The 12518-nt window shown below is 45.7% G+C and overlaps 1 protein-coding gene across 1 annotated transcript in view; it reads right to left on the minus strand.

Annotated features, from left to right (window-relative positions):
* LOC126412994 (arrestin domain-containing protein 17-like) overlaps positions 1-12518 on the minus strand; it is a 198760-nt gene that overhangs the window by 92045 nt on the left and 94197 nt on the right. The window contains exon 6 of the mRNA XM_050082886.1: positions 6433-6644. Coding sequence (XP_049938843.1) covers positions 6433-6644 — 212 coding nt within the window. The remainder of the gene's footprint in view (positions 1-6432; positions 6645-12518) is intronic.

Genomic DNA, 12518 nt, shown 5'->3' on the forward strand with positions numbered 1-12518 from the left:
TGCTCACTCCATCATTTCCTACTGCCTCGGAAGAGATTCTCATAATTGCCTTGTGTACTGTGCCGGTAGTGACATGTTTTAGGAAAAACTTGTCTCTCGAGAGATTGATATCTTGGGGCTGGTAATTTGTCGCTGCGTGGCAGTTTACGGCTGTTGAGAAGAAATCGTTTAATTCTTCTGCAGACGCTTGATAAACAGCGTCAGATCTTCGCTTCCCTATACCGAAACTGCGCAGCTTTTTCCACAGTGCAGCAGGTTTTGATATGCCGCATACGACAGAGCGGGCATGTCTGATTTTGGCATTCCTCACGCTTTGCTTGGTTCTATTTCGGAGTTTCCTATAAGCTTCGTACGCGTCGGGAGTTGGGTTACGCTTGAAGGCCCTATGTGCAGCATCACGTTCATTCATTAACTGGCGTAATGCAGTGGTGAGCCACGGAGCGGGAGCTCTCTTTACCTTGACAGTGCGTTGAGGAGCATGTTTATCATACAATGCAATAATTTTGCGACATAATTCCCGAATTTTTCCGTCTAAAGTCGGTTCATTGCTTATATCATGCCAAGGGATGTCTGAGCAATCCTTTCGAAGAGCGTCATGGTTAACATTTTTTAGGTTTCTGTAGGTTACCAGGTGAGATTTTTCTTTGGTAGTATGTACTGAGTAATTTAAGAAAATCACGTCATGAGCAGAGAGTCCTGGAGCGGATGTCTGATTGGCGCGAATTATTTTATCTGGTCGCTTTGTTGCTATTATATCTATGAGTGTATGGCTGTGTGGCGTGTGATGAGTTGGGTCCAGTGGTGTTAAACTCATATCATTGGAGTGGAACAGTCTCCTAAGTTTTTCTGCAGAGGGAGATTTTAACTGTAAGTCGATGTTTGTGTCGCCCATAATGATTATGTGTTCATACAGTGTCACGAGCGAGGACAGGGCAGACTGAAAGGAGGACATAGCACCGACGTTTGGAGGTTTATAGATTACTCCAATTAGCAGTTTCTGATTTGATGTATTTATTTCGAAAAACAAGAACTCTGCTTCTCCTTCGCCCTTTGCATCCGATGTGCATACTATAGTAGGTCTCAGATCAGAGCGAATATAGGCACCCACACCACCCCCGCGTCGTGTTTCACGATCTGCCCTTAGGAGAGAGTAACCAGTGATTCGGATAGCGTCGGAAGAAATGTTTGGTTTCAACCAAGTTTCAGAGACGAGGATAATATGGAACAGCGATTGGCAGAACAGGTCACAGAACTCGTCGAAGTGAGCCGTTAGCGACTGAGCGTTCGCGTGGGCCACAAAGAGCCCGCCGCCGGAACCGGTCCGTCCCATTGTGGCCGCCTGTAGGACCGAGCGCGCTCCGTCTACCTGCTGGCCGGAAGAGGGACAAAAGCTGGATTTCGCGGGGGAAGACATATTTACAGGTGTGTCCAAGGTCGTGACTGACTCAAGCGTCTGTGGGCTAAAGGTGAAAGACAAGCTGGAGGTATCGGAGAAGGGAGCGAAAAGAAAGATGGAAAGTGGCAGTAGTGGTTACGAAAAAGATAGTAGTAGTAGTAGTAGTGGTAGTGACGAGGATGAAAATAACAGATATAGAAAGGCGGTTTTAAGGAGATTCCTGTTAATGGAGAATGTTAATTCCCGTTTGACTGACAATATGAATATAAGTGAGCACTTATGATAGGCAACTAAAGAAGCAATATTTCTGTGAAACAATTGACTGATTTTAAATAGAGTACTTATGGTACATATAGAAATAACGAAGCAATATTGACGTAAAAAAATGAAAAGAAAGAATAAAAATTAACTTCTTCTTTTCTTTATGATTAATTTAAATTGATTCGCCGTTGCCTCACAACCGTGGTCAGAGCACGGATAAGGTATTATTGACTGAGCTCTTGCAATTCTTTATGTCATTTATGATGACCGTTTTCATCCTTTGCCTATTACGGTGGCGTAAGTAGCGTAATGTGAAACCAGTCAGTCGGTTAGTTGACATACTCTAATTGACAGACTTGTTTCAACTTAACTAAGTGAAGGGATCGGTTGGCAGCACACGTCCTTAAGCCCTCCTCAAACTGGTCAAGGGAGCTGACGTCGATGTGGATGCGGATTCTAAAATGAATTGCACGAAACAGATTATCCGCGCCATATGTGACGTGCGGGTTAACGTGAAGGTAGAAGCACGAGGGAAGGTAGGTTACCGGATCGTGGCCACGCAGTTACTTCCTTCATAGATCTGCAACGGAAGAACCACTAGATGATTCCTCGTGGTATCTACATCATTACGTCACAAGAAGCAACTACAGAGTGTTTCACAAAGTTGTACTGACCCTCCGCAGGGTGTCCTATGAATCACTGACGACGCAGTGCACAGACATGCCCGATGGTGTTTATTTTCCACAAAGAACGTTAACACTTCACGGATTACAGAGATGAAGTTCTATTAATACTGAAGAATCTATGTAAGCCGCGCGGTGTAGCTGTGCAGTTTGAGGCGCCTTGCCACAGTTCGCGCGACTCCCACCATCGGAGGTTCGTGTCCTCCCTCGGGCATGGGTGCGTGTGTTGTCCTTAGCGTAAGTTAGTTTAAATTAGATTAAGTAGTGTGTAGCCCAGGGATCGATGATCTCAGCAGTTTGGTCTCATAGGAACTTACCACAAATTTCCAAATTTCCATTCTACGTAAATCTCTCCTTTCTGTTCTACACTGTTAGAGGGGAAACTGATTCTTAGTCATCCTGTACGGCAGTTGTAGCGTTCTTCCGGGAAAGGCGACATCTCCACCTCTTGCTTTTCAGTTTACGGGTAGAATGTATCTCCCTAGCATTTCCTGTCAGATTTTCTTACGTAAGTAGACAAAGTACTTCTCTGAGCTCATGTTATATAGTGGAACTATTTTCAAGTAGTTATTTGCGGTTGTTAAGTGTGCTTTCATATAATATATCTTGCTATAGACAGTGGCGGAGAAGCGCTTAAGTCCGGCACCGCGCGACTGCTTCGGTCGCAGGTTCGAATCCTGCCTTGGGCATGGATGTGTTTGATGTCCTTAGGTTAGTTAGGTTTAAGTAGTTTTAAGTTCTAGAGGACGGATGACCTCAGATTTTAAGTCCCATAGTGCTCAGAGCCATTTGAACCATTTTTTTTAAGCGATTAACCTGTAAGTGTGGTGATGGCAGTAAGCAATGGTGAGAAAGGGATTTGACTATTAAAGGTGGCACCTTGCTGCTGTTTGTCATTGACAGCGTTTGTAAACCTTGTATCCATGCTGTAGTCACTTGGTGGTGAATTAATGAATTACGAGAAAGTTACTGCCTTTCTCTCACTACTAATTATGTTACTAGTAGACTGCATAAAGTTCTTTCATTCAGAAATTGCTGGCGCTTGTAGCCACTTATTACACATCCACAGTATATCTTGTAAGCTGGGTGTCGTTGTGTCTTATGGAAGGGGACTAATCTTGTTTAAGTCTAGAACAGTAATCTGCTATAATGCATTGCTTGACTTATAGTGAAATAATTCAAGTTTCGTAACACCTGTTGCAGAGGATGACAGTTTAGCCCTGTGGGCGTCATCAGATGGTGGGGAACTGATGCATTCGATTACCCTCACGCTGTGAAAAGTATTCCAGCCAGTGATAGTGGAGCCAGTGAAATCGACATTGTCGAATTCATGTCGACAGCATGTTATCCCTGGGACAGGCCCTTCAGTGTGGCAGAAAACTGACAGCTCCAGCTGTTGAAATTTTTACATAATAGCTGACTTAACAACTGCAAATAAGAGCTCATCTAATTAACTGAAAATAACTCCACTATATAAACACGAGCTTGATAAAGTTATTTTGTCTATTCGCACGAGAAAACTGGACAGGAAACGCTGTGGGAGTACAGTCTGTTTGTAAACTGAAAAGCGAGCAACATTCGTGTAGAGGAAAGCCGCCTTTCCTGGGAGAATGCTGCAGCTGCTGTACAGGATAACTAAGAATCAATTTCCTCTCTAGCAATGTAGAGCAGTGTGCAGAGATTTACCTAGATTCTGTCCATATACATTTCCCGCCTTAGTATTATTAGCAGCTCATATCTTTACTCCATGTATCGTTAACACGTGCCTCCCCCTCTCCATCGGGCATGTCTGCACACAGCATTGCCAGTGATTTATAAGGCAGGCTACGGAAAGTCGGTAAAAATTTGTGAAACATACTGTAGTTGCTTTTTGTGACTTAATGGGGTAGACAGAATGGGGGATCACCATATTTAATGCAGTTTATTTTTATACTGGGAAACAATTACGTCAGAAGCAGCAGATTTCAAGAAAAACACGAAAAGTGATCATTAAGTTGCACAGGTCAGACCAATATTCAAGAAAGATAGTAGGAGTAATCCACTAAATTACAGGCCCATATCGTTAACGTCAATATGCAGCAGGGTTCTGGAACATATATTGTGTTCAAACATTATGAATTACTTCGAAGAAAACTGTCTATTGACACACAGTCAACATGGGTTTAGCATCGTTGCTGTGAAACACAACTAGCTCTTTATTCACATGAAGTGTTGAGTGCTGTTGACAAGGAGTTTCAATCGATTCCGTATTTCTGGATTTCCGAAAGGCTTTTGACACTGCACCACACAGGCGGCTTGTAGTAAACTTGCGTGATTATTGGAATATCGTCTCAATTATGTTACTGGATTTGTGATTTCCTGTCAGAGAGGTCACAGTTCGTAGTAATTGACGGAAAGTCACCGAGTAAAACAGAAGTGATTTCTGGCGTTCCCCAAAGTAGTGTTATAGGTCCTTTGCTGTTCCTTGTCTATATAACCGATTTGGGAGACAATCTGAGCAGCCGTCTTCGGTTTTTTGCAGATGACGCTCTCGTTTATCGACTAATAAAATCATCAGAAAATGAAAACAAATTGCAAAACGATTTAGGAAAGATATCTGAATGGTGAGAAAATTGGCAGTTGACCCTAAATGACGAAAAGTGTGAGGTCATCCACATGAGTGCTTAAAGGAATTCGTTAAACTTCGGTTACACGATAAATCAGTCTAATCTAAAAGCCGTAAATTCAACTAAATACCTAAGTATTTCAATTATGAACAAGTTAAACTGGAAGGAACACATAGGAAATGTTGTGGGGAAGTCTAACCAAAGACTGCGTTTTATTAGCAGGACACTTAGAAAATGTAACAGATCTACTAAGGAGACTGCCTACACTACGCTTGTCTGTCCTCTTTTAGAATACTGCTGCGCGGTGTGGTATCCTTACCAGATAGGACGGAAGGAGTACATCGAAAAAGTTCAAAGAAGGGTAGCACGTTTTGTGTTATCGCGAAATGTGGGAGAGAGTGTAACAGAAATGATACAGGATTTGGGCTGGACATCATTAAAAGAAAGGCGTTTTTCGTTGCGACGGAATCCTCTCACGAAATTCCAATCACCAACTTTCTCCTCTGAATGTGAAAATATTTTGTTGAGACCGATCTACATAGGGAGAAGCCCGCCCGGTTGGCCGTGCGGTCTAACGCACGGCTTTCCGGGCGGGAAGGAGCTCCTGGTCCCCGGGACGGATACGCCAGGCGGATTTGTGTCGAGGTCCGGTGAACCGGCCAGTCTCTGGATGGTTTTTAGGCGGTTTTCCATCTGCCTCGGCGAATGCGGGCTGGTTCCCCTTATTCCGCCTCAGCTACACTATGTCGGCGATTGCTGCGCAAACAAGTTCTCCACGTACCCGTACACCACCATTACTCTACCACGTAAACGTAGGGGTAACACTCGTCTGGTGTGAGACGTTCCCTGGGGGATCCACCGGGGGCCGAACCGCACAATAACCCTGGGTTCGGTTTGGGGCGACGGAGGGGTGAAGTAGACTGCGGTAGTCGTCGTGGGGTTGCGGACCACTGCGGCTGCGGCGGGGACGGAGCCTCTCCGTCGTTACTAGGTCCCCGGTTAACATACAATACATAGGGAGAAACAATCACCACGATAAAATAAGGGAAATCAGAGCTCGTTCGGAAAGATATAGGTGTTCGTTCTTTTTGCGCGCTATACGAGATTGGAATAATAGAGAATTGTGGAGGTGGTTCGAAGAACCCTCTGCCAGGCACTTAATGTGATTTGCGGAGTAACCATGTAGATGTAGATGTAGATGTAGTTAAACGCTCCCCCCCCCCCCCAATACCCCCAAGCTGAAATTCCATCCTATGCGGGTTTTTAGTATGTTGTTCGTGACACTCCTCCGTACCAACGTACAAAAATTTGTGGCTACTCGATTTTCTCCCCTGTTCGACATTTTCTGGTCGTCATTGACTGACCTAAAAGCAGAAATTACTGCAGAGATATCCGAGGATATCTCCATTTGTACGGATTTCTAACTACAGACCCTCAGTGAGTGGTCTGCAGCAGGTGTATATCTTATCCGTTCTAGCGTACTCACCTCTGCCTTGGGCTCGGCGTTGAGGTCGGCGATGCAGCTGACGCTGAAGGGCGCGCGGTGCGTGAGTCCGGGCGCGCCGGCGCGCTCCAGCGTCGCCTCGCACAGGTAGCGCACGAAGCCGAAGCGGCCGTGGAAGGAGGCGGGCAGCTTGGTGGGCAGCGCCACGCGGAACGGGAACTGGTGCGAGCCCGCCCACAACCGCTCGCGCCGACCTGCGGGCACACCCGCGCTGACAGGCGCCGCCGCTAGCGCAGGTACAGCGCACTGCGGGCTAGTGTGGCACGCAGGCGTCAACTTGTAGCGTGTAGCGAACAATGGGAAACTAAACGGCTCGCTATTAAAATTGCAACAGCACGAATAATAGCAGATGACGGAACTTTACTTATTCTGCGTACACAGTAGAGCAGGAGGATTGTATAATTCAATTTGTGGATGTTTTTGGTGTACAAGGTGCGAAATTTAGTATACGTAGTTGCCACTTTTGGCAGCAATAATACTGTACCGCGGTTGGTAATTGATTCGAGTCGAGCTTGTATGACAGATACGGGTTTGACAGTCCAGGCTGCTTCAAGTCTTTGCCACAGGTCATCAATTATTGTAGTAGCTGGCGAGTGGTTGAGTGCCAGTACCTCGACAATCGAAGACCAAATTTTTCAGCTGATATCCAATCTGAAGATTGTGCCGGTCAGAGCAAAAGTGGGACGCATGTGTATCGAATTAAATCTGGATGCGGTCTTGCGACATCTTGTTGAAAGATAACGTTACAGAAACGTCAAAGATAGGGCTAATTCATCACCCGTAAACTGTCTGATATGTAATGGCTGCTGTCAAAATTACCAGGGATGCGATCCAGAGGTGATTGTTGTGACGGTCCGCTTATAGTGCGGCCGTCCTGATTCTTCATTTATGGATTAACCACGCGAATTAACGTATCGATTTTTTATGAATATAAATGACTGCTGAGGGAACAATGGCCGGACATTGTAAGGTGGAGAGGTCGGATATGCAAAGCAATGTCAATTACTATTACAGGAAAGCTATTTTAACGGATGAAACGGCGTTACTTGTGCGCTCGGTGGAATGAGGAGCCGGCCACTACCAGCAGGCAGCTGAAGGAACAGCTCTAGCGAGGCGTGCGGCAAAGAACAGCCGGATACAGTTTGAACAGTGAAATACAGTATTCAGTGTAAAGATTTCATGTAAAGTCCTAATCTGCATGTTCGGTTGTAAAGATACATGCGCCGAGAATATTTTGAATTACACTTAAGTTACTGGATTGTTGCTCATGTCTGATTCTCAATGCTAGTGATTTTAATCGCTGTCAGTGCGATTTTTTTCATGTTAGCTTAAATTTTGTTTTCGCTCAATAAGTGACACACTATGAGGTTCGGGGTAATGTTTTTTAGTGCTTTCTTTTCGTAACTTTATCTTGTGCTTAAGAGACCAACAAGTCATTTGTACACAGCAGTTTTTTTGGTCAGCGGTTTATTTCCCTCGAGTCTGTTGTGCGAAACAAATTGGAAAGCCAAAGAGGCTGCTGTGCTTGATTATATTATTTTCTACTTATAGCGTCCCAGTGCTATATTACGAAAAGACTTAAAAACAGTATTTATAAAGAAGAGACATTTAAAAATTGAATAATATACACTCCTGGAAATTGAAATAAGAACACTGTGAATTCATTGTCCCAGGAAGGGGAAACTTTATTGACACATTCCTGGGGTCAGATACATCACATGATCACACTGACAGAACCACAGGCACATAGACACAGGCAACAGAGCATGCACAATGTCGGCACTAGTACAGTGTATATCCACCTTTCGCAGCAATGCAGGCTGCTATTCTCCCATGGAGACGATCGTAGAGATGCTGGATGTAGTCCTGTGGAACGGCTTGCCATGCCATTTCCACCTGGCGCCTCAGCTGGACCAGCGTTCGTGCTGGACGTGCAGACCGCGTGAGGCGACGCTTCATCCAGTCCCAAACATGCTCAATGGGGGACAGATCCGGAGATCTTGCTGGCCAGGGTAGTTGACTTACACCTTCTAGAGCACATTGGGTGGCACGGGATACATGCGGACGTGCATTGTCCTGTTGGAACAGCAAGTTCCCTTGCCGGTCTAGGAATGGTAGAACGATGGGTTCGATGACGGTTTGGATGTACCGTGCACTATTCAGTGTCCCCTCGACGATCACCAGTGGTGTACGGCCAGTGTAGGAGATCGCTCCCCACACCATGATGCCGGGTGTTGGCCCTGTGTGCCTCGGTCGTATGCAGTCCTGATTGTGGCGCTCACCTGCACGGCGCCAAACACGCATACGACCATCATTGGCACCAAGGCAGAAGCGACTCTCATCGCTGAAGACGACACGTCTCCATTCGTCCCTCCATTCACGCCTGTCGCGACACCACTGGAGGCGGGCTGCACGATGTTGGAGCGTGAGCGGAAGACGGCCTAACGGTGTGCGGGACCGTAGCCCAGCTTCATGGAGACGGTTGCGAATGGTCCTCGCCGATACCCCAGGAACAACAGTGTCCCTAATTTGCTGGGAAGTGGCGGTGCGGTCCCCTACGGCACTGCGTAGGATCCTACGGTCTTGGCGTGCATCCGTGCGTCGCTGCGGTCCGGTCCCAGGTCGACGGGCACGTGCACCTTCCGCCGACCACTGGCGACAACATCGATGTACTGTGGAGACCTCACGCCCCACGTGTTGAGCAATTCGGCGGTACGTCCACCCTGCCTCCCGCATGCCCACTATACGCCCTCGCTCAAAGTCCGTCAACTGCACATACGGTTCACGTCCACGCTGTCGCGGCATGCTACCAGTGTTAAAGACTGCGATGGAGCTCCGTATGCCACGGCAAACTGGCTGACACTGACGGCGGCGGTGCACAAATGCTGCGCAGCTAGCGCCATTCGACGGCCAACACCGCGGTTCCTGGTGTGTCCGCTGTGCCGTGCATGTGATCATTGCTTGTACAGCCCTCTCGCAGTGTCCGGAGCAAGTATGGTGGGTCTGACACACCGGTGTCAATGTGTTCTTTTTTCCATTTCCAGGAGTGTATTTTTATCATGTAGCCGTAAAATAATAATTTCTCTGGGTAGGTTTCGAGTGCAAGGAAATGTAACAAAATGATCTAAAGAGATGACAAGATGCACTCTTTTGTTAATTTTTTAGTCGTCTTCACTTCCTCTCTTGTCTTGATTGTATATAGACGGACATCTTGCGTGTGCTGGCAAATGTAAGCATATTTGTATGAGTTAAGCATATAATATATTCATTTAATATTATTGTGCACTTTTAATTTGTAAGAGGGGATCCCGATTTCATGTCCGCCTTCCTTGAATTAACCTGCATTCAAGTAATTTGCAGTTCAACAATCGCAGCGGCCGATGCAGCCTACGACGCCATTACGTGGCGATATTAACTTATGAAAAATTAGCGGAAGCGAAATACTCGCCCGCTATTAACATAATATTAATTTTTCTCCACAGCCGCACGATGTTGCAGAAATACGTAACTTTAAGATTCTTATTTTCAGTACCATAGCCGAGAGCCAGAGCCAGGACTCCGACTACAATACAATGGTTAACGGAGGTAAGAAAAATACTGTCGCGCGTGTGTGGGCCGCAACTGTAATTAATAACTAAAGATTTCTTGCTTTAAAGTGAACTGACTAGCCGAGAAAATTAATATGAAAAGTTTATTACATTGTTCAACTTATATGCTCATGTTTTAAGAGAGCCCGCATCTCGTGGTCGTGCGGTAGCGTTCTCGCTTCCCACGCCCGGGTTCCCGGGTTCGATTCCCGGCGGGGTCAGGGATTTTCTCTGCCTCGTGATGGCTGGGTGTTGTGTGCTGTCCTTAGGTTAGTTAGGTTTAAGTAGTTCTAAGTTCTAGGGGACTGATGACCATCGATGTTAAGTCCCATAGTGCTCAGAGCCATTTTTTTTAAAAGATTCAGCGAGTCTAACATTCATTAACGTAACAAATAATTTGAGATTAATATTGTTAAAAAGGAGAACTTCACGAAAGCATTCAACCGTGAATCAAAATTGAATGAAATATCATTTTTATTAAGGCCCACCAGGTAAGTCGGCAACATCCAAAAATAATAATAACAATAATAATATATTAAATTACTACGGCCGACGGACGCGAGATACTGTAGGGCTATTTTGGCGTAAGTTCCACCTTCAGGTTGAACATAGATGACTCAGCTGTTGATACTGCTGTGACGAAACGTCATTGTGGAATAAACTTTCATAATTCGACAGTTACAAAAATAACAGCTCCAACAAAATTTTGACATCAAAGAATAAACTTATACAACAGTGTGACAGAAAATGAGCTATCGATGTTATTTGGATGTCAAGACGACCTGATATAACCTAAAGATGGCAATCACACCGAAAGAAGCCTATAGTAATACATAGCAGTGTCTTTTGTCATTATATGACATATACGACGCAGCGGGTCCAGATGAATAGAAATGGAAAGTGATTCTATGTCTGACAGGATGTCAGCCTGACGCCGCCGCCTAGGTATGCACCTGGGTCAAGTATAGTCGTTTTCAGGCGCTGCGTGGGCGGCAGACAAAGGGCTCTAGAGGCTACTTGTGATCTTTATTCCATGCGGAATGTCCCGCACTGGCAGTTCAGACCTTGTCAGAGACGCAAGAGCGAAAAATACTGAGGGGCAGAGATAGGTCATTAACTTAAGCTTCAGTCGCGGAAGCCGAACGTACAGGCGCCAGCTAATGCTTGTTTTGGAGTCTGATGCGTCACCGAGAAATGCAAGTGGCAGGGCTTTCAGGGCCCGATAGCATCTTCGCAAGACTCGGGCGATCAGATGAGCAACGGAAAATAACCTGCTTAGTGTTTGTCTAAATTTGAATTTGGGGGCGCCTTCGGTCTTAGGTGGGAGCGAATCCGATTGACTCTTCCCCCTTCGACACGCCGATGGGACCTTAAATTTTACAGCAAATTGTTCTGAAGTTGCGTCTTGCGTGTGCCCAGCAATTAGACGAGCGCGAAGCTAGGAAATGCTGCACCTATGCTAGGTGGAGACTAGGAGTCTTGAGGGAAAACGGATTCCGGCTTAGGCTCTCTTAAAATGAGGACGTTTGAGTATTTGGCCCTTCTGGAGGCCCAACCTTTGATAGATAAGGACGTCAAGATTTTCGGCGCCGCGGTACTGCAGAGTGAGACGGAGGAGGGAGATGTGGAGCGACTGGCCACTGCACCATGGACAACTCGCGCACCTCAGACGACCAAATCGTGCCCTACGTGCGAACAGCACCGGCACACGAACGGTAAGACGTGTCTCAAAATTGTAGTTGAAGTTAGGCATGGTTAGGTGGTGAGGTGCTATTTGCCAGCTTTCAATTCCTTCCTCTTGCAGTTGTTGACGAAACTCACCTCTCTTGGAATAGATCTAAACTCGCCATCAGATTGCACAACTACGTTTCTTAAAAGTATATGCAGACAGAGTTTCATTGCGGCGATACAGATGTAGCAAGTTAGCATTCGCCAGTTATAAGCAACTGAGAAATGGTCTCGCCAACCACATACTGTAATTGTTAATTGATACTGCGAGAAGAATTTGGCAGAGCACTGAAAGACCTAAGTCAGAACAAGGCCCAGGAAGTAGATGACATGCCGTCAGAACTACTGGTAGCCTTGAGAGAGCTATCTAAGAAAAAAGTTTTCCATTTGGCGTGCAAGATGTATGAGACAGGTGACGTATCCTCAGACTTTAAGAAGAATATAATAATTCCAGTCCAAAAGAAAGTATGTGCTGTCAGGTTTGAATATTACCGAACTACCAGTTTAGTAGGTTATGGTTGCAAAATACTAACTCGAATTCCTTACAGAAGAATGGAAAAACCGGTAGAAGCCAACCTTAGGGAACATCAGTTTGGATTCTGGAACGCGCGAGGCAATACTGATCCAACGACTTCTCTTGGAAGATAATGTTAAGGAAAGGGAAACAACGTACATAGGTTTTATAGACTTAGAGAAAGCTTTTGACAATGTTAATTGAAATACAGTCTTTGGAATTCTAAAGGTAGCGGGGGT

Source organism: Schistocerca serialis, chromosome 7 (assembly GCF_023864345.2).
Source record: "Schistocerca serialis cubense isolate TAMUIC-IGC-003099 chromosome 7, iqSchSeri2.2, whole genome shotgun sequence".
Classification (NCBI taxonomy): domain Eukaryota; kingdom Metazoa; phylum Arthropoda; class Insecta; order Orthoptera; family Acrididae; genus Schistocerca; species Schistocerca serialis.